The 21599-nt window shown below is 40.5% G+C and overlaps 1 protein-coding gene across 1 annotated transcript; it reads right to left on the bottom strand.

The window, feature by feature from the left end:
- Window positions 1-8125: 8125 nt before the first annotated feature.
- Window positions 8126-19794, bottom strand: s100v2 (S100 calcium binding protein V2). Its single transcript, XM_050034147.1, has 3 exons — window positions 19635-19794; window positions 13866-13997; window positions 8126-10158 (listed from the first exon to the last, which is right to left on the bottom strand). Exons 1-3 carry the CDS (start codon window positions 19641-19643, stop codon window positions 9988-9990), a joined length of 312 nt encoding a protein of 103 aa, XP_049890104.1. The 5' UTR covers window positions 19644-19794; the 3' UTR covers window positions 8126-9987.
- Window positions 19795-21599: the final 1805 nt, after the last annotated feature.

The raw sequence follows: 21599 nt of genomic DNA, 5'->3' as shown, positions 1-21599 counted from the left end.
CAACATATATCCTACATCAGCTGACCAACACATCTGAAACATTTCTATTTGATTGAATTTGTCACTCACTAAAAACAGCTGCAATAAGATATTGGTACAATATAGCATGCAAAACTATCATACAGCAAGGAAAGTCTTTTTAAAGAGAGAAAGGTAGTAAACCAACATCTTAAGCCAGAAATCTGTGCATCTACCTGTTTGGTATCCGTCCTGATGTTTTACTGAAGAATCTTCTGATGTTCGGCTTCACAATCTCCACCAGGTTATCTCATCTGCACAGACTCCTTCACTTATAAAAATGCTATTGCTGCATCATTGGTCAAACCATACTGCACACTACATGCACAACAACTTTATGCACAGTAAGGATTTTGCTCGTTGAGACGGTCCATTTTTGGCTCTTCTTAAAGCCACCGCTATTTATCCTCCATCCAGCTTTAGCTTCCAGTTCCACTGTTGATCAAAATTCCTGTTTTACCTGTCATGTCACACCATTACAGATTAGTATAAAGCAGTAATTCCAGTACCAAATTTAGGTTTTAACTATGGCGTGTAAAATTAGACTACAGAATTAGTCATAGGTAGGTTTCATTGTGAGTGCAGTGGAGAAAGGAGCGGGTAAGATGGCTAATGAGGAGAAAAGAAGATTGGAGAGGATTAGCAGTGACCTGGAAACAGCCATGTGATAACAGGCTGTACGCCTCCCAGCGTCAAACATGAAGCTGCTGGCACACAGGTTGCTGTTGAGCAATGAGCATGTCATAAGACAAGGAAAACATGGCAGTGGCATTTTCAGAGGGTGATGTTATGAAGCTCTGAGGGCAACAGATGTTAAAGTAAGAGTGACTGGCCAATCTTGGTCTGACTGCAAGGCCATAGAGGCAATTCATTGAGTGCAACCACTACCTAATAAATGTGTCTGGGTGTTCACAGTAACTGATAGAATACTTCAACCTCCAGATGAAAATTTGTATATCAATTTCTCACCCCATGTTATGTTGAATTTGTAAGGAAAAATTAGTTTTTCTCAGTGCCTCTGGTAAACAAAGAATCCAAAAAATGAATTAAGAATTCTTGATAAATTGGAGTCATAGACATCAGTCTAGTTTTTGGTGTTTGACATTCTCCCATTAACAATGCTCATTAACTTCTTGCTTCTTCCCTGCATGTTTTGTATGCCCCCTGGTGTTTCAGAAAATACTGCAACTCTCTGGGTGCTTGTAGCTCATGTCATGGCCATCTGTAGAAGCCCGTGCCATGGTATCTTGTGCAGGCACAATCAAAGCTAAAGCCTCCTGGGGATGTAATTGAGAACTGTTCATGCCCATGGATTTCGAAAGAACAACAGCAAATGAGGAAACAGACCTCTAGAGGTTAAATTGGGGAAGGAGGATGTTGACTGTGAAACCCCTGGGTGGATGAGATGGGATGTGTTCATTTAATGTGTGAGTGTGGGCTTGGGGTTGTCTTTGCTGGCTTTTGATGTTTCCACAGTTCTTGTTGTACAGTCTGTATTCTGCAGTGTACACTGTACCTCATGGTCAGTAGGGTCCAAAAAGTTAACTTGTGCCCAGAGTACCCTCTTGGTTGAATCTCGTCCCGCGTAGAGAATCTCCTTCATCTTACTATAAAAGAGGTTTTTCCTTTAAGGGATGTGGGAAAGAAAGCCCTGGAACTAATTTTCACTGAACCGCAGCTCTGGTCCTGGACACACCTTAGATACTGTAACGTCCAACAATGAAAATTTGCAGCCCATGTTTTTGAGTGTTGTCATAATACTCTTAAAGGGATATGAATGAAACATAGGCAGTCTAATACAGTCAAAAGGTCCTGCAAGTTCTGCCCTCATGAAACTTATATTCATTCTTTGTTGATGCTATCAGATAAGTCTTAAGTTCTATGGACTTCTGACCAGGAGTAAGTCACAGATGTGCAAGTCACAAGCAAATCTCACGCAAGCAAGTCCACAGTGACTGTATTGAAAATACAGCAAGTTGAGTCCCAGTTGTAAGTCAAGTAAGACAAGTCAAGTTATTGCTTAGTTTAAGCAAGTCACATGTCAAGTCATATGAAATTCTGATGACCAAAGTGTTGCTGTTTAGGGTGAGCTTTCTAGCTAATGTTCAACTATCCAATAAGCTAATAAGATAGCTAAAAAGACACAATCACACACCTTTCTTTGTGGGTTTTATAATGACAGATGAGGTTGGATGTTTTGGTGGTCATGTCACTGATTTTTTGGGTTGCAGACCTTGTGACTTGTGTGCTGCTGTTCTCTTCCTACTGCCATCACCAACAACATAATCCTTGAATCCACATTGTATTATTTTTTGACAAGCTGCATACATGATGGCTGCCTTGTGCGTTGGCCTCTGCTCATCTGCCACGTCCTAGGAGGTTGCCAGGCTTGCTCGTATTGTACTAGAAACTACCCAATCATACTTCAAAACAGGAAGTCAATATTTAGAAAAACACAAATATTTAATTTTAAAAAAAGTCAAGTCCTTTCGAGTCATGTGTCTCAAGTCTAAGTCTCAAATCATGAATACCAAGTGAAAGTCGAGTCTTTTGTCACTGTTAGTCAAACAAGTCTAACGTCCCCAAATTTGCAACTCAGGTCACATCAAGTGGCTCAAGTCTCCCACCTCTGGTTTGAGGTAAGTGTCTGTCCATTTTTACATACTGTATGTTTAATTTAATTAGACTTTTAAATGTACCTAGTAAACAATTTAGTCAGTGTGGCTTTGCTGCTCTGCAACTTGGAGCACTGTGATAGAGCTGTCATTTTAATATTCCGTGACACACTTGCACCTAAAACACTTGGATGTGTGCGTACCTTTCTGTAATATTCAGTCAAACTGTGGACAACAATAATTCACAGTCCAAACAGAAAGAAAGCATGCTAATCTACATGTTTTACACATGAACCTAAAGTGGAGCAGTTAGACTAAGATGTTCACAGCCTGCAGTTCTGTAATGTTTAACCGATGAACTGTGCAGTCATAAACGTTATTTAGTCATTTTCATTCTTATCTAACCAAATGTGGATTAAGATATGACATGAAACTCCTGCCCGGTGACTTCACAGTGATCTTCACTTGACCAGAGAAACCATGTTGAAACCTTGTGGATTTTGTGTTGTTATCGTTCAGCTGTCTTTGACAGCAGGAATGAATGCTGGTAAGAACATTACACTTCTTTAAAAAGACACTAAAATAAGCTTTAGTTTAAAATAGACACAAATGCTCCTGTTTAGTCTCTTCTTATATGTGGCATTTTAGAGAAGGCTGTAGAAAAACCATGTGAGTCACATTTATGATGCCAATATATCAAAGTTGCCGGCAGAAAATGTTGGCATTGTGCATTTCTGCAAACTATATGTAACAGTTATGTTGCGTATGTAGCACATGAATATGAGCTGAATTTGTCATTGGGAGGTGAAGGGGATGGTGGCTGGTGTGAAACCTAGGTAAGACTGCTCCTAAGCAGCAAACTACTGTAGAGCATTTTTTGAGATCAACAAACAACAACCCAGAGTGTTTTTTTACCAAAACACTGGGGACTTTCCAGCTGCAATTGTGGCATCAAAACTGGGTGTTTTTTTTAAAGTGAGACATTAAGGCATTTCCATTAGTGGTTGTGATGACAAAACGGAGTACTTTAAGCCAAAACATGATCTTTCCCTAACTCTAACCAAGTGGTTTGTGTGCCTAAACATAACCACATGTGAACCACAGTATTGTTGAAATGTAGGGTTTCAACATATCCGCTCTATACGAAACAAACAAATGTTGCAGAAACATACAACTGCTAACATTTATTCTGGTGAGTAGGTTGCATATGCATACTAAGTGAGCTAAAGACTTAATCATATTCAGGCAGATGTGATGGTTACTGTGACCATCAGACAAGCAGCATTTTACACTAACTGCATGAAAACCAGTGGAGTGTCAGATAATGGCTGTCATCTATTAAGTTTGCATGTCATTACAGATTGGAGTGTTCTGAGGACTCCATTCAGCTCTGATGTAGGAAACAGGTGAGACACCACATGATGCAACAGACCGCTGCTTTTATGGGATAAACCTGACATGACTATGCAAATTATCTCTCAAAGGAAACAGCTGTAATATGCAACATTGCAATAATGCATTTTTTTTCTGCAAAATTGTCAATACTAACATAACTCAAACAGAGTAAAGATAAGTAGCACCAATTTCTATCAGTCACCTCTGACAAGTCAAATCAGGCACATCTTAGGACCCTGTCCTATGTGTGTTGCTAAACTGTTCCACAGTAATATGATGTTAGCCACTCCAGACTAAAATATCTCACCGACTATTGGATGAACTGCCATGGCATTTGGTACATTTCCCCACAGCATAATGTAAAAGCTTAAGTAATCCTCTGACTTGTTATCGCCATTATCAGGTCAAAATTTGTCCAGTATTTTGGAAAATGTAATAGTAGGATGGACGCTTATAAACATAAACTGCTTAACATTTAGTATGTTAGCATTGCCATTTTGAGCATGTTAGCATTTAGCTCAAAGTGCTAGTGTATCAAAGCACAGCCTGAGAGAGGTGCTAACATGGCTGTAGTGTCTAAGGGGGGAGGAGAAGCCATGATGGGTCCTGTAAGAGGCTCCTTTTTACACTGTACATTTTACATACAATTTATTCTACTATAGCCTATATTCTATTTACTGTGTACAAAGAAAACTATGTCAACTGGCAACAAAGAACAGCACTCAGTGTTAAAATCTACAATGGGCTGTCAACTTTTTAATTTAGTTTGGAGCAAGATTCTGTATTGCTGAATTCAGTGCATTTTATGAATAGGCCTTTTGTCGGGGTTGGGGTCATCAAAAGCATTTACAGATGAAAATCTTTGTCAGTAATCCTGGTCGATGATGAATAAGTATGGTTGATCAGCATACTTTCCAACCTCCAGACATCATAGCCTAAATTAGAAGACCAAACCAGCGTATCTGTGGATCTTCCCCTAGGAAACTGTCTATTCCCTGCATTCTAGTAAATTTATGGAGTCATGTTGTTGTTACAGTGTGAAGAAAGGCGGACAGGGGTAAGGTGGCATTAAAAGACAGGACAGTCAGGAGAATTCGGAGTGTCATCAAGTAACTACACCTATAGTAGCACTGTATGAAAAGTAAATGAAGGAGAATAACACTGTTCAAAGACAGCAGGTACTGCAGAATCATTTTGTTTTTTCAGACAACAAAGTAAATTTGATTAAACAAGAAAGCCAGCTGAGTGATAGAAGAAAGGGGAAAACCCCTTAGCTGAATTATTTGTAATGGTTTTCTTATTGATTATTTCAGAAGTGTTTTCAAACTAATAAGACTTGAGGTAATTCATCTTCTGACACATTACCAAAAGTTATGTCTGATAAATAAGTGCTAAGATAAAAATCAATAATGCTTTCATTAGATGATGGGCTGTGTAGCATATCTGCTAGACTTTAACTAGCCTAAATGGCTGTTTAGATGTCAGTAGACATCAGATCCACGCAAGATCATTATTGTCGTTAAAAGGTGTATGCAGAGACTATCAGCGCACTGAGTGTTTCTTCTCCTTCTGACATTGGACAGTCAACCCATTATATGAAGATACTACGTAATGCATTTGCATTACATAGTTTTTTAAGTGTTGCTGTTGTCTGTGTGTCAGCTTTTTGGATGTTATCAGTTATGAATTTGTTTTACCCTGCCTGACAAAATGGAACTGTGGCCTGAGAGCGTGAAAAGCATCAATTGTGTGATTCTTACAGTCAATGCCTGACAGTCCTGGTGTACAAACTCTCATCGGCACATTTGACTCCAAAAGACTGTAACTGAAAGGTCAACACAATAACACCTAAAGAATGTTCTTATCAAAGAGCATGCTACAATTCTTCCTATTTTTTTTCAAGTGAAACACTGTTATATTCAGGCATCGGCAACCTTTTAATCCACTGGCTCATTATTTATCCATCACCTATCTATTTCCAGGGCAAATCTTCATCCTGGAGATGCTGGAAAGTGGCCATCTGATTCTTACAGAGACACCAAGCCCAAACTAATTACTGGAATCAATAAACGTGTGGATATGTGGCAGGCAGAACGTTTGATATTCAGCTGTAATGACACATTTGAGACAGAAATGATGTCTAACCAACAACATATGATGGATAGGGAAGGAGGTGATACTATAAACAGCCACCAGACTATAGTTATCATGGAAGAGGACCCAGCAGTGATTGAGGCAGCCACTAACCTCTTTGAGAAGCGTCTCACTCTATCAACTTTGTTCAGGTACCACAAGGGGGTGCTACATATTCTCAGGGGAAGTCATGTCTTTTCTACTAGAAATCATGATGTCATACTGGTCGGCCATGGTAGTAATGGTTCCAATGGAACAGGTCAGTTAGCTGGTTATGGCCCAGAGGAACTTGCCAGATTTGTGTCAAGCCTAAAAACTGAAGGCGTCTTTGGTCATCTTGGCACAATCACCCTCATCGGCTGCAACCTTGGAAAGTATCAGCACTTTGTGTTGCAGCTGCTACAAAATCTCCGGTCTCTCAGAGTGGAAACAAAGCTACACCTACACAAGTCCTTCCTGTCTGTTAGTTCTGGCGGAGAGATAATGACTAGGACTGACGGAGTCTGGAGGTCCCATGACCACAGAGGAAGAGTCACTGCTGAGCTGGACCAAAGAGGAGGCCTGCTTACGAAAGTGGAACTTGGCTGCGCCGGGCCGGTGATTTCTGATTATAAAGGAAACGTTTTATATCTCCAGACACTGGAGTGGCCAAGCCAACCTCAAATGTTTGTTCCAGTGGAGCTGCGCAAGAAGTACCCTTCCATTGATTGCCTGGAGGGGCTTACTTGGAGCTTGTTCTATGAGGAGAATGAAAGAAGGCGTGCTCCTGATTATGTCTCAGACAAAAGACTCTTGACAGCAATTTGGCTTACAGAGCCAGGACCAGAAGAGGACAACATTGTCTTCAAGCATATCACTAACATTCAGGATCTGCTTGTAGAGATACGATACAATGCCAAAGAGGAAGTTGGATCAGACCTTTACTATGTTCTCAATGAATGCATTTACAAAGTACATGGGAAAAATCTAAGTGTGAGTCTGGTGGGCAAGTTCATGAGTCCTAGTAATCAAGCTGAAGTAGAAAATTTCCGTCAGAACTTCAGAGACCAGCAGGGTGAGTCCTCCCTGCAGGAGCTGAGACAGGGTCTCAAAGCATCCAAATTCAATGACTTCTGTCGCCAGACTTTCCAGTACCAGCAGTGTAACTACAACTGTGAGAGATGGGGTCGTTACTTCATGGCTGCGGTGTTTTCCGCATCTGTTTATAACTTCAGAACCTTCTCGCTTTTCCTCATGAGTGTCATAGGTTGTGAAGTAGGCCGCTCACGAGGGACTGACGGCCCCCTGTGCACAGCGTTTGTTGGAGCTGACCATCCCATGATGACTGAACAACCCTGGCCTGAGCATCTGCGACGAGGATTCTACGGCTGCACTGTTGACAACTATGAAATGGCACCGAAGGACAGACAGATTTGGTTGGATGAAGTTGTTGCAAAGGAAAATGCCCTGTACATCAAATCGAAGCAAATAATGAATGCTGTTGACCATGATGAGCAAACAGAGCTGGACATCTTCGGGAAGGTCAAAGTCATGAATAGGTATGTGTTCTCATCTTATCTAGAATTCTTTCGAGGTACACCTGAGGGAAGGAAACTCAAGAGAGGATGCACTCCCTCTTTCCATGAGAACTTAAATCCATAATGCTGGCATAATATGTGATTAGAGTTCATCTCATTTGTGTATTCATTGCATAGCTGGTGCTAGTATTCTTCTTAGCAGAAGGGTCTGACACATGTTGTATTCTGCCAGATACTGATATGATACTGCTATAAAGTGCTGCATAATCTACTGCTTCAGCTTGTTGGCTCGGCTATGTATTTGATTAATTGGCTAGAAGAATAGGAATGATCCAGATAATGTACTAAATTAAAGCAATAAAACAAAACTGTTACAGCAGATCTGTCACATTTTAAACTATTTTTTCTCAAGAAATCAATAAATGATTAAACATTAATTTACTGAAGTTCTGGTGGTTTCTTTGTATGTTTATTACATCATGTTTCTTATGGTGTCACACAGGTCAGAATACAGAGAATTACAAAATATAAATACATAGAAAATGCAGGTTCGCAGAGGGTAAAGCATTACAGGTAGAAACTTATAATGGGACTATAAAGTACACAATTCGTGTTTTATCAAATGATTGCAAAGTCAAACATAAAGACAGAAATTTAGCATTCTGTTGCTGACACGTGAATTCAAATTGAGATGATTACTGCCACATTTTTAAAGATCCAGACGTTGCTTACACTTGTAATGGCTGTAAACTGTCAACACAATAACACATACTGTGAATTGGAGTCAGCACAAAATAAGAAATTCTATATGTTTCAAAGCTTCTCAAACTCATTTTTCCTCAGTGTTTCTGAGGATCAACTCTGATGATACATGCTCTCATACTGATGTTTTCAAATGGTACTCGTGAGTTAGCATTTTTGTCATGCGAAGTTGGCTACACTATATTACAGTATAGGAACTATATTCTTAGCATTTATGTAGTTAACTAGTGAGATGACCATAAGAACAAGTCCTTGTTCCCTTTTATAAAATAGTGAATAATGCTGTCTCTTATCCAGAAGGCCATGCTTCCATTTGATACTATTTTCACAACTGTCACCCCTCCGCTTTGACCTATTAGGAAATATCCTTATGAAGTTTTGAATACCACAGCGGAGGGCCATTCATCCTCCTATTATCAGTGAAGTAAACATAAGTGGTTTGAAGGCACCACAAATCACTATTATACATGGAATAAAAATTGGAGCACATAAGGGAAAGTGACTATGGTAATGGCTATGACTGTGATAATGCCCAGTGCCTTTTGCACCGATAAAATTCAAAATGAGTACTAGTGCCTCTGCTTGTTGGATCACCTAATAGTGTCTGAAGGGTATAACATGCATCGTACTAATACTTTTATTTGTACAACCTCTGAAAGCAGAAGCATTAACAGCTGTTTTAAATGTCCCCACTTAGAAGCCTGCCAAGACAGAAAGTTGATGAAGCCGGTTTTCGACGCTGTTAGACAATCCAACAGGCACTGCTTTCGGAACAAACTGACACCTTTATATTGATGACACATTGTACGACTCTGTACATTTCAAACATACTGAAGCCTTTAGAGAGTAAATTTTGAATGCTGAAGCTGTGCATTTGTTTAGCTCCACCTCTACTCCCCAAATCTCCTCCCAGCTCATAGGTGATGTTTTAAACTCTGCCATGAATCAATCTTGAGTGTAATCTGGGAAGACATTTTGGGATGTGTGTTTTTCTTTTACTAATACAGCACAGAAGGATCACTAACATTCTGTGGCTAATAACATGCTAGACAAAATCAGATTGTCCTTTCAGGAACCTGAGCCAATATCAACATGTGCAATATGTAAAATAAAATGACATACTGCATGTAACTTAACTCATGATCACCAAATGGCTATGAATCAGTTACATTTTACTCAGTGTGAGGTTGAGTAGATGATTTCATCGTAAGATAGTTAAAAAATAGCACAAAGTAATGACAGCACAAGGCACAATGAAATGAAAGCTAGACTGAATTTGAACTTAAAATGGTGCAAAGGATTCTGGGCAGTTAACTGGCAGAAGCGGGATGTAGAAAACTGTCTAATAAGAGATCACAGCATTTAAAAAATGTAAAATTTTAGTCAGAAATGTTGGGAACCGCCAACTGTGTGCAGAGTAGACTTTGTACCTTTGTATTCTGTCTGACACCTGATTATGAGAGTGATGTGCATATGGTTACTCTGTTAAGTGAAACTCCAGGGTGGAAACAGGGTGGAGCTGATGTATTGGGCTGAGGGCTTGCTCTTCACAGGAGGATGCAGCTGCATGAGGAACCCCCAAACTGGTCTTTGAGGAGGCCATGCTGACTGGTGGCTACTTGCTGGATTAAGCTCCAGAAATGCTTGAAAGAGATGCCCTCGCCCTCACCTACGCCCATCTTCGACAGGATGTCACCAAGTCCCTGGTCTGAGCCAAACTGTTTTGTAATAAGGAGCAAAGAAAAAAAAGTGAGAAATGATTTGTGTGTTCAGTGAGAAAGTGAAGGTGCTGGCCTCTGAGAAAAAACTCACTTTAAAGGATCACTCTGGGTCTAACACTGTATTCATCAAAGTTGTGAAGAAATACCAAATCCATTACATTTAAATACAATCAAGAAATAAATAGATAATATATCAGAGTCAGCCTAAAAAACCCCACTGTGTGTAGTTTATGTGTACTTGTGGAATGGACACATTGTCTATGGGTTATGCAAAGGTGGTGGTGGTGACCTAAAGGTTAGAGAAGCTTGTTTGTGACCAGAAGGTTGCTGGTCTGATCCCCCGACAGGTTAGGTGAGATATAATAATGATTATATTAATATATGGACAAACAGTTTGTTTCCTCTTCTAAATCACTTTATTTCATCTGTTGGATTGTTTGCAACAAGTCACACCTCTTGTGTTTCCTTACCTGCCACACTTTTTTTTAGTGATGTCACCATGTCAAGTTATTACAGTGGTCAGTACAATGTTATCATCAAATAAACTAAAAAAATAAGACCTAACTTGTAATAAACAAGAAGGATCTTTCATACACTTCAAGTTTTCATATTTGCAATGTATTAGATTTACTGAAATGTCTCTTCACATTAAATTATTACTTTGCAGGAAATTACCTTGCACATAATTAACTAATAAAATCATGCCATATGTCAGGGTGTCTTCTGCAACAAATAACAAATTGATACAAGGACAGAGAAAATCAGCAAATCCTCACTCTGGAGTATGTGGAATATTGGTCTGTGGATTAAACAAGTCCTGCACAAGATGTGCTGCTGATGAGGTACGGGACTCCCTAAAAAACTTGGTATTTCACCCAGGGGCAGTGCCTAACATCCTGTGTCAAACAGAATATCGTGTGCCTGATGTGTGCTCTTGTTGGCTCGCATCAGGTTGTCTCATCACTTTTCGCAAGTGCTGTAACCTTAAACTTGTTTATTAACCTGATGTTTGCTTCAACCCCAAGATTAAACCTACAGGAGACCTCAAGCCTACCTGTAACTTCAAACAGAGATTTTTTTTGTGATGATTGATTTACGAAGATACACTTCGATTTTTGCTCCTTGTACTGCTAGCTCTAACTAACATTAGACCTCCCTGCAGGTTTCTAAATAAACTTTTACCTGACTAATGATAAATTCTCAAATTGACTATCATGACGTTCCACTGGAAAATATGTACACCCAAATAGTGCTAAAATATACTGATATTTAAATGGGCTAAATTATGTCCAACAACAGAAATCTACTCTAATAGGGGGTCTTTATTCTGATATAAATGTAGTACTTTGCGTAAATAGATACCCAGCCCAGACTTACAGGCAGACTATCAATTTCCATGTACATAGGTGAGACCAAATATACAAGTTATAGGAAAACATGAGTAGTATATTCTGTAGGCCATAATACTTGACACAAATCAAATCAAATTACCAATAACAATTAAAACTAGCCCGTAATTTGCCACTAACTCAACTCATTTTCATCAAACCAAAATAATCCATGGTTTTTGTCCTGAATTCTTACAAAGGTGCACACAGGTCATAGTGGAAAACTCATGGACGTGCCGTCAGAGCTCAGGCTAAGATTGTCACGGAGCTCGCTCACTGCTACGTCCTGCAAAACCACGCCCAACAGTCTGAAATACCAAGTCTTTAGGGAGTCCCATTGAGGCATGTCTGGTTTAGACAAATAGTTCTAGCCTCCTGCATATGTCAGTTTTATGTAGATAGCCTGATATCATAACTCACAGATTCGCCTCGTCTGTACAGCATGTGTCTGTCCCTGTAAATGACCAGTTAAAGGATAACTTCGGTATTTTTCAACCTGGGCCCTATTTCCCCATGTGTATGTGTGCGTATGATTCATAGGTACAACTCGTTTTAAAATTGGTTCAGTGTTGAGAGAGGCGGATGCAACCGGGAGCCGTGAAACGAGCTAAAACGGTAACGGGGGCAAATGCGTCCCGTATAAGTTTGCACGTGCTTTTTTTCGCCACTGACGGTTCAGATCGCCAGTGCTATCTCTGTAAATAGCATACTAAACGTTTCCCTTACCTCTGGGCTGTGTGACGTCATCTCGCGAGAGCTTTGCTCCACTGTGTCTGTAGCTCTCTCTACTTGTGGGACAGCCGTTTTCTTGAGGAAGAGGTGTTTCGGGATTGGATGTCTTCTCTTCTTCGGCTGGCAGTAGTCATCTTGGGAGAAGTGAGCACTGCAGACCCGGTGGTCTGCAGGGCGCAGTGTCTGGACAGGAGTGTTAGCATCCATTTGTAGCACAACTAGCCACAACTTCAACATCTCGCCGTCCGACAAAGGCAGCCTATGAAAGCTGTACGGGGTGTTGCGCGACATCCTGTTCTTGCAATTCGGATAAGCACAAACACGAACCATTGTTTTCAATCGATGCAGTAAAACTCTCAACTGTACTTCGGGACAACCAGCTCCACTCTGAACGGCGCTCAGCATGGCTCTGTTTTCTTGAGGCAACAAGCAAAGCTCTCGCGAGATGACGTCACACAGCCCAGAGGTAAGGGAAACGCTTAGTATGCTATTTACAGATATAGCACTGGCAATCTGAACCGGTCAGTGGCGAAATAAAGCACTTTTAATGCGCAAACTTATATGGGACGCATTTGCCCCCGTTACCGTTTTAGCTTGTTTCGCGGCTGCCGGCTGCATCCGCCTCCCTCAATACTGAACCAATTTTAAAGAGTTGTATCTATGAATCATACGCACACATACACATGGGGAAATAGGGCCCAGGCTGAAAAATACCGAATTTATCCTTTAAGATAGCAAGGTGCAACTTAAAGGTAAACATGCCGATTTTCAACCAGCTTGGTGTCATCGCAGTGTGCGCAGATGAACAGTGTATGCCTTCCCCCTGTATTGCTGGTGCCTGGAGCTCACCCCTCTATCTGTTGGCAGACTTTTGCCCACAATGCGACGACACACAGCTGGTTGAAAATCAGCAAATTTTTCTTTTAACTCTGCAGTCTCAACTCCAATCAGAATTTTCCAGGGACGTACTGGACTCGTTCACCCCTGGGAAAAACTATTCCTTTAAAAGAATACTCCACTGAAAATGCAAGTTTTGAGTATCAAACACTCATCTGTGGGCTGAAGTGTGGCTCTGAAAAGTTTGTATCTGGCTCTTTTCAAAGGATGGCAGCTGAAGTCCTCTGACCCAGTGACCCAGTTTCATGGCAGAGGAAAAAATCAAAACATCTATTCACAACATAATCAAGTTCTCTGCCTCTTCCTTGTAATTGGTGTGAATACATAGGTCGTGATTCCTGCTGTTTCACTTGCAACCAACATACATAAGCAATACATAAATAGTTATACATGCCACAAATATTACAGCCATCTTTCAAACCTTAAGAGATGTCGACATTCAAAGAACAGATTTTCAGTGGTATAGTCCTTTAAAATAAACATTACCCGCCTTAAATGTCAGTTAAACAAAGCTTAGATGATGGATTTCCCAACAGTCATCTGAGCCTGTGTAACCTTTAGGTCTGTGATGACTGATATGTGCATGAGCCCTGTGTGACTCTGCTGCTGAGTGCGTCTCTGACTGTCTTTGTGTGAGGTGAGTAAGGTGAGGTGTGCTGCCACACCCAAGTGTGACAGGAGTTTTACCTTGACCAGGTTTGGCATCTGGGAGCCCAAAAGATTTTTGAATTCATCAACTTTCAGCGTTCCACTTTTGTCACCTGAAGCAGAGTGGAACTGGGTGACCATCGTGTTGATTGCTTTCTCGAGGTCTGAATACTGGGGAGAAGGAAGACAACAGAAAAAGGATGGTCATACCTGGATCTAATTTCATGCTATGATTAGGGGCATTGCCCAAAGGTTCTGCACAGACAACAAATGCAGCTACTGGCCAATCAGCAGGGGAATTGCAAAAAATCTTCCAACCTAAAGGACAAAAATAAAATCTATCATTGCCTTCAAAAACATCCTATATGAGCATTCTGATATGCTCCCTCTGTGGTTACGGCTGCGTTACGTTTAGGCAACTAAAACTACTTAGTTAAAGCAGCTATAATCAATATTTTCTTATATCTATGTATCAAATGATGACATGACATGTGTTGCTCCTGGTGATGAACCTACAGAGAATGATCAGCTGAACCTGCAGCTCCCCTCTGCATGGCAGAGCTTTATAAAGACTTCTGTTGTTTAGCTGTCCAGCTGCAACTTTAAAGTTCTGTTTCACTTTTGGCAGCAACCTCCGGGGCTGAAAAATGATGCCAACGCATAAGTCCTAAAGACTGCAATTCCTTGAATGACTGCTTGAGGCTGGCTCCAAAAATGTCCTCACAGACACCAATTTTAAAATGCCCACCTCTACAGCAGAAATAAGGGTTACAACCTGGTACAAACACCAGTTTTGGTCTTTATCACTAATTTCAACATTTATCACAACTGTACAGGAGTGAATTTTTGTAAATCTGGCCCATTTACATTTTATTAAGACTTAAGAGTTATGCATAATTAAGGCCGTGGTCACTTTGAGTGACAGCCACCCCTCGCTCATCAACAGCTTCACCCACTTTTCCAAATAAGAACATTTCAGGCTAAAAAAAAAAGAAAAAAAGAAAAGGCCAAACGTAGGTCTACAAACCAATGGGTGACGTCACAATGGCTGCATCCACTACTTTTTTTACAGTCTGTTGTTCACTCTCACCGCTCTCACAGTGTTGATATCAGCAGCAGCTGCTTTCAATGAATAAGGACTTAGCACCGACTGCATACTCCCTGCTCAGCTGCCAGGCACAGTTAGAGCCTAGCTAGTGAACATAGTTAGCAACACAAGAGACAGATCTGTCCCTCACGAGTTGGTAGAGCCCAAAATCAGAGCTTCAAGAGAGTGTCAACTTAAAAGGTGATCAGTGTAGATGTATTCATAACTTGTGTCCACTACCCCCAAGTGGCCAGAAAAAAAAAAACACTTACTGCAGGTTTTAAATCAGGGAATGATTGGTGATCATTGGTGTATACTGTGAGACAATATTAATTTCTCTAAAGCCAGAGCTTTTGTCATACTGTTTACACTGTATGAACTCTGCCATTAATATCTCTGGTACTTGTAGGTGATGTTGCACATCCGTTAGCAGGACTGCTTAAAGGGAAGACTGGACTGTTATGTGGTTTTTCATCTGTTTGGTGAAGCACCTGCATTTGCCAGTCATTTGTTGGATTAGCCAAAAAGACATTCCTATCTGACTACTGTAACTATAAACAATGTTTTTAGTTAATTTTGCATATAAACTACTTTATCCCCACCAAATATATCAATATCAAAGTAGAACATTGTCACACGCAGCATGCTGGTAGAAGACAGGATGCCAACACCTATTTCTGATGGCAAGGTCAAATACAAAGAGGCAAATAGATCTCCACCTGCTTTAAAGTGAAACTTGGGAATTCAAAGAAGGATGGCGATGCAGAGAATCATTTAAGAGGACAGCAGGTCATCATATCAATTTCAGGGCTTCATGTGTGCTGACTCATGTTGCTAGGAGCAGGTAGAATAGATATGTTTATTATAACTTTGGAGCATTTAGAGACGATGAAGTTAGGATAACGATCTGTTAGTGTTCTCCCACTGGCTCTTACAGACTGACGGTACTTGATAGACAGACAGTTACAGAGCTGTTAAACAAATACCACATCTATTTAAATAAGGCCATGAACGTGGTCCGCCCTTTACCATTTGCCCCACCTGAGGTTATGCAGTTAGCTATATCTCTCATGGCTCTACGCTAACTTTTACCCCAAGGAGTACATTTGCTCCTAAATGAAAGAATTTCGGAGCACACAAAGAAATTTAGGAGCACAGTTAAAAATGTTTATTTAACACAGAGTTTATGAACAAATGTTGTATTACATATGTATTTGAACTGCACGTGTGCAATGTTGTGAAAACTAGAGGAAGACTACAACAGTATAAGACCCCAGTATTTACACCAGAGGTATTCAATAATTGTTAAAGAGGAAGCAAAAGTCTGAACCTCATAGTGTCTTAATTGTGTCCAATAGCCTCCCCTGTGATACTGAACTAACAACCCATGGGCCAAATCTAGCCCGCAATAGTGTGCAAGGTAGCCTGCTGACCATTTCCAAAATCCAATAATTTTTTTGTACTTTGAATGTAAATTAAATTCCAGAGTGCATTAAAAACATCAAAATAGAGCTTGTTCATCAAAAAGAAAGTGCTGGGTGAGGATCCCCAGACACCTTGACAGAGGTCCAGCCCCAAATGACCTCAAATCCTAGAAACAGCCCTGCATACACCTGACCTGTGCAGGGCGGCTGCAAATGGATTTGCCTCTTGTTAAAGATGAGTTGGGATAGCAAACCTCAAAAGGCTGAAAACAGGCAACTCATTTAATATATATACTGATAAGTATTATTAATTTTTGATTTTAACTGGTTTGGCTTCCTGTCTTTTTGCAAGTGACCCCTGGGCAAAGCAAATTGAGTTTTCCTGGTCTAGCTCTACGTCTATCAAATGAAATCAACATGAATTTCATTATCATTCCTAAAGTATTTATTGCTCATTTTCAAAGTAGGGTACTTTTAACATACAGACACATGAACATACTTGGAAAACAAACTGCCATCTTTACTAGAAAACAATATGGGTTCTAGCAAAATGAAGCTAAGGCCTACATATCAAGAAAAAAAAAACACAACATGATTGATTACTCATTTATTTAAAAAATTTTTCCTACGTCTTTTGCTGGAAAGAGAACTGAGCCTGTGACTGCACCGTTGGGTGAGGTTTGCCTTCAGGGCTTTCTGGCAGAAATGGAGTTCTTGGTTAAGGTAAGGGAAAAAAATCATGGTTTGGGTTAAAATTAAAAGATTTCTGCAAGAAAGGACTTTTTGGCAGAACCTTCCCCATATGCACTTGACACCAGCTGTGTCATCACAAAAAACTCTGCACTGATTGTGGTTTGTGGCATTAGGCCTATACTTGTAGTTTTTTTGAACCATTAGCAGCAGGGGGGGAAGGGGGAAACGTTTTTATTTTTACTCACACACTGTTCTTGTAAATGATTTTTCCGGTTTGCACATATCTATTTTGGGGGCAAATGTTAGGGAAATACTTGCACTGTAGAGCCTCTATTCTTTTAGAGTCAGTAAAAACGGTTGTTTACAAGTTTATAAAGTTTTATAACCAAGTTGACAAATCCATCTACCACAAGGTCCATTTAGTAGCTCGCATCACATGAGCTTCCTCAACAAAATGGACCTTTAAATCAAATTTTTATGACATTGCGTTTTTGTAGTTTTTTGTTTTTTAACTGTTGCTATTTCTATCATTTAGTAGTACAATTTGTAAGGAATGCACAAAGTATTACAACTGTTTAAAGCAGTACACATCCAATGCTTTGGGCATATTATCACCCAACATTCACTCGCTCTTCTTTAAGTCTCTACCAACTCCTGAGAAAAATTCTGTCTCTTTAGCTGCTAAATGCTCCATTATGTTCACCAGCTAGTCTCTACCTGTGTCTGTCTGCTGTTAGCTGCTGAGCAGGTATAGTGGGGTTCAGACCTTTTTTTTTTTCTGGAAACAGCAGCTGCTGGAAACAACACTGATAAGGGTGTGAGACTAAACCAAACATTAAATGTGTTCTGAAGTAAGATTATGAGCTTAAAGTTTAAAAAGTTCTGTGGATTTGCAGATCTCACCATTGTGAGCAATGTCGCTCCGATTACACGCAGCCATCTGATTCATTGTTAGTGTGGTTCAGAGCAGCAATAAAGATGGTTGTCTTGCTACAGTTATTCGGTGCATGTGGGCCAACAGCTTTGTCAAAACCACACCCTTTCTGACTGATGTACACATGCTGCTGCAAGCCCACTTCACCTCAACAGAAACTATCCCACAGACAGACATGGTTCAGTGTTTTACTACTGTAGAACACTGAGCCAACACCTTATTATTTTCACTTAACTATTACATAAAGATTATGTCAGCCTAAAGATACCAAATGAGTCAATTAGTCTCTGAAATACAAACAGGGGGCTTTAGTTTAGTTTGTTGGCAGAAAATAATTTTCAAAATATGCCACATTTCTTTTAATATTCTTTGGAAAGATCAGTAGTGAAGAAGCGTTTAGTGAAACAGTTAACATGAGAACAATTAACGACAGACTGTTTTTTGTTAGAGTGCCCATTACCACACCCAGATCCTGACATTTCTTTCCCGCTCATTGTTGATCACTGTTGAACAGTGAGGTGAGAGATAGTTGGGGGAACTGGGCTTGTTTGGGGGCATTATCTTGACCACAGGCTGCAGTGGATCATTGCTTGTTCTCAACTGTCTCTTATCATTTATCTTAAGTGACATTAAGTTTAGTTTAGTTTGCTTTATCTGGTCATTTTCCAACTTATGCAACTCAATTACACACGAGAAAAACAGTAAATAAACAGCAATAAGTCGTTACTTAAACAAAAGCAGGTTTGGCTGACCGAAATGGTGTTGACTGTAGCCTTAGCTTATTGCAAGTACTCTCTGTACATTGCTGGGATTTGTACTGTTCCCTTTATTGTTACAATGAAAATATATGCATATTATATACCCAAAAATCCCAAACATTTTCCGTTTCAAAACTGTTCCACAAATTAATTGACTGTTATGCATCTTTGTTTTGCATTTGTTGTAATATAGTGATGTCACCAATTGTGGCCTATTGTTTAATAAGGGCTGGTCCTGTTTTTAATTTGGGAGGTGACACAGGTTCCCACCCATTGTGTCCCCTTCCCTTCAAAGTCTTAACATATAAAGGTTATCAACTTGTCAGTATTACTGAAGGAAGAGCATGTGGCACAATGAGAAAGGCCCTATAATAAAGAGGAAGCCATGTTTTATATACCACACATAGACAGGTGGATGAACTCTACCTGGGCCCTACATTCAAACTCAATCATATAAAATCAAAGCTGCACAAATGCTCTCTGTAATGTATGTCCGTGCTTAGCTATAATATTGTGTGTGCAGTGCTTGAGAGGGTATCACGGGACTTCTGCTTCAGCAGGCCAATGCCTCTTCTCAGGGAGGGGCAGCACACGTTTCCGTGAGAGAAGAGCCTAAAACACGGAGGCTGGGATGCGCAATGGCTCCCTTATCTGTTTGGTAAAACTCGAGTGGTTGAACTGGATTAAAGTATCTCCTTGGTGACTTTTTTCCAGGCCTGACGTGAGAAGCAGGAAACCCTTTTATAATAACTTGCTACACTCTGTCTAAATCCGTGTGTACATGTCTAATTTCACAGCGGACAAACACTTGGAAACTAAAGTTTAAAAAGTCGACATTGCGAAACTGTGTCGAGCTTTACGCAGGTTTTTTCAGTTCTGGCTAATAAAAGAATAACTTGCATTGTTTCTTACCTGAGACATGTCGACTGTTTCAACTTTTCTTCCTGCGTGTCTCGCGCTCGGTCTTGCTGCGTGTCTCGCGCTGTGTGTCAGTGGAGCATTAACTTTACTGACAGTCACCAGCTGGCAGCGTTCCTGGATCCTCCCTCAGCACGAGAGAAAAGCCAGGAAGAAGGAGCCGAGGCACCACCTTACATCCACCTCCACTCAAACAGCACTATACTCTTCCTTTTGTCATATTATGGTATGTATATACAGTATGTGTGGGAACAAACAACGTGTTAAAGTGGGATACAGTATAAAGAGATGTGTTGGGATTATCCACTGAGACGCAGCTCGCATTCAACAGACAGCTCATTCCACATCTGGAAACCTTTAGTCAAAGTTGGACGCTGTTGTTTTGCGCAATAACTGCCTGCAAGTTGAGGCTGGTATTCTACTTTTCCTCCACACTGTCACAGTGTTAACCTCTTCATTACCAACTGTTAGTGTGACACCAGATACTTTTGATAGGTCAGGTTTTTATGCGCACTTTATGAGACTGTGAGAAACGCCTTTAAGTTCTGTTGGAGGGGAGTTTTTTTTTTTTTTTTTTAAATAAAAACCAAGAGAGGGAGAGACAGAGAGGGTGAAGCAAACAGGCACAACCACATTCTTTCAATCCGGTTTTATGACTTCAGACAGTCAGTGGGGTGGGTGTACAAGTGAGGGGAAAGCTGAAGTTTGGTTCAAATGAACCACAAGAATTTGGCTAAAGGGGAAAAATCTGCAGAATTCCAGCAGACAGAGGATCTTTCGGCCTGAGCTAAAAGAAGAGCTTAGATAGTAGAGAGCAGCTGATGTCCTCGGGGGGAAGGGTGTGTCAGAATATATGATTTCAATGATTTACATGGTCAGAGTCCCACCCCCACCCCTCCTTCTCCTCCAGGTCCCTGAGTATCTGACTGGGAAGGGTTGATGCCACACCCAGTCAAAAGAAGCCACACTGAATTGTTTCGCTATGAAACCATCAACCTTTGATTTTCCCACAGCGTTTCTGCACTGAACTGCTCACAGATGCTTTGCATAAACATGCACACAAACATGGATGCACACATACTGGAATACATATGTGTTAGTGATTCAGTTTAAATGGTGTTCCCTAAAACTTTATTTCCAAAAGTACTTTTAGGGAACAAACTTACAAGGTGGCCTGTTTATCTCTTCACAACACAAAACATTCGCAACAAATTAAGTTAAGTCTGTGTCACAAGAGTTCCTTGTATGAGTCAAACTCCAGAAACACTGCGATCTTGATTTCCCATAATGCATCTCTTTGTTAGACCCTCCCTGCCTGGTAAACACCCGCAGCTCTCCAACTCTTCATGTCCAGGCTTTCTTTGATTCATTCAAGCTGAGATAACCCTGATGACAACATCTCAGCTCCTTTAGAGCCACAGAGGGCATACAACTGTTTTCACAGGCTGAGTGGGACTAATCACAGCCAGATACCACATCTTGATATGTAAAATCAGTGGAGACAGAATTTAAAGGGATAGTTCAGATGTTTTGAAGTGAGGCTGTATGAGGTACTTATCCATAGCCAGAGTGTTTCATACAGTAGATGTTGGTGGGCATGCCCCCAGTTCGGAGAAGCAGGCAGGAGTACAAGATAAACAATGTACTGCTCTGTGGGCGGCAGCAAAATGTATTTTAGCCAACCGGAAAAAAAGTCATACCTAAACAAATCAATGTCAGTATAGATGTGCACTTTGAGACTATTTTTACTACCTCACCTTGCTGTCAGACAGCGATTTCTCCGTCAGGGAACTGAAGGCATTTTATCATTTTCTACAAAGCCAGAGCCCACTGAGAAAAACAGTAATTTAACATAGTTGAACATGGGAGCTGCTGGGGCCGGCTGCACAAAATACCTTAAGTTAAGATTTTCCTTAAAGTCCTACAGATAAGGTTTCCTCAAAATAAAATCAGTTGTAC

Source organism: Epinephelus moara, chromosome 22 (assembly GCF_006386435.1).
Source record: "Epinephelus moara isolate mb chromosome 22, YSFRI_EMoa_1.0, whole genome shotgun sequence".
Lineage (NCBI taxonomy): Eukaryota > Metazoa > Chordata > Actinopteri > Perciformes > Serranidae > Epinephelus > Epinephelus moara.
The sequence above is the reverse complement of the archived record's forward strand: the minus strand, read 5'-3'. Positions and strand labels throughout refer to the sequence as shown.

What these genes read in the sequence shown, in the direction of transcription:
- s100v2 (XM_050034147.1), bottom strand. An exon ending in AGATGCCAAACCTGGTCAAG is followed by an intron (nt 10,159 to 13,865) that starts GTAAAACTCCTG and finishes ATTACAAAACAG; the next exon opens with TTTGGCTCAGACCAGGGACT.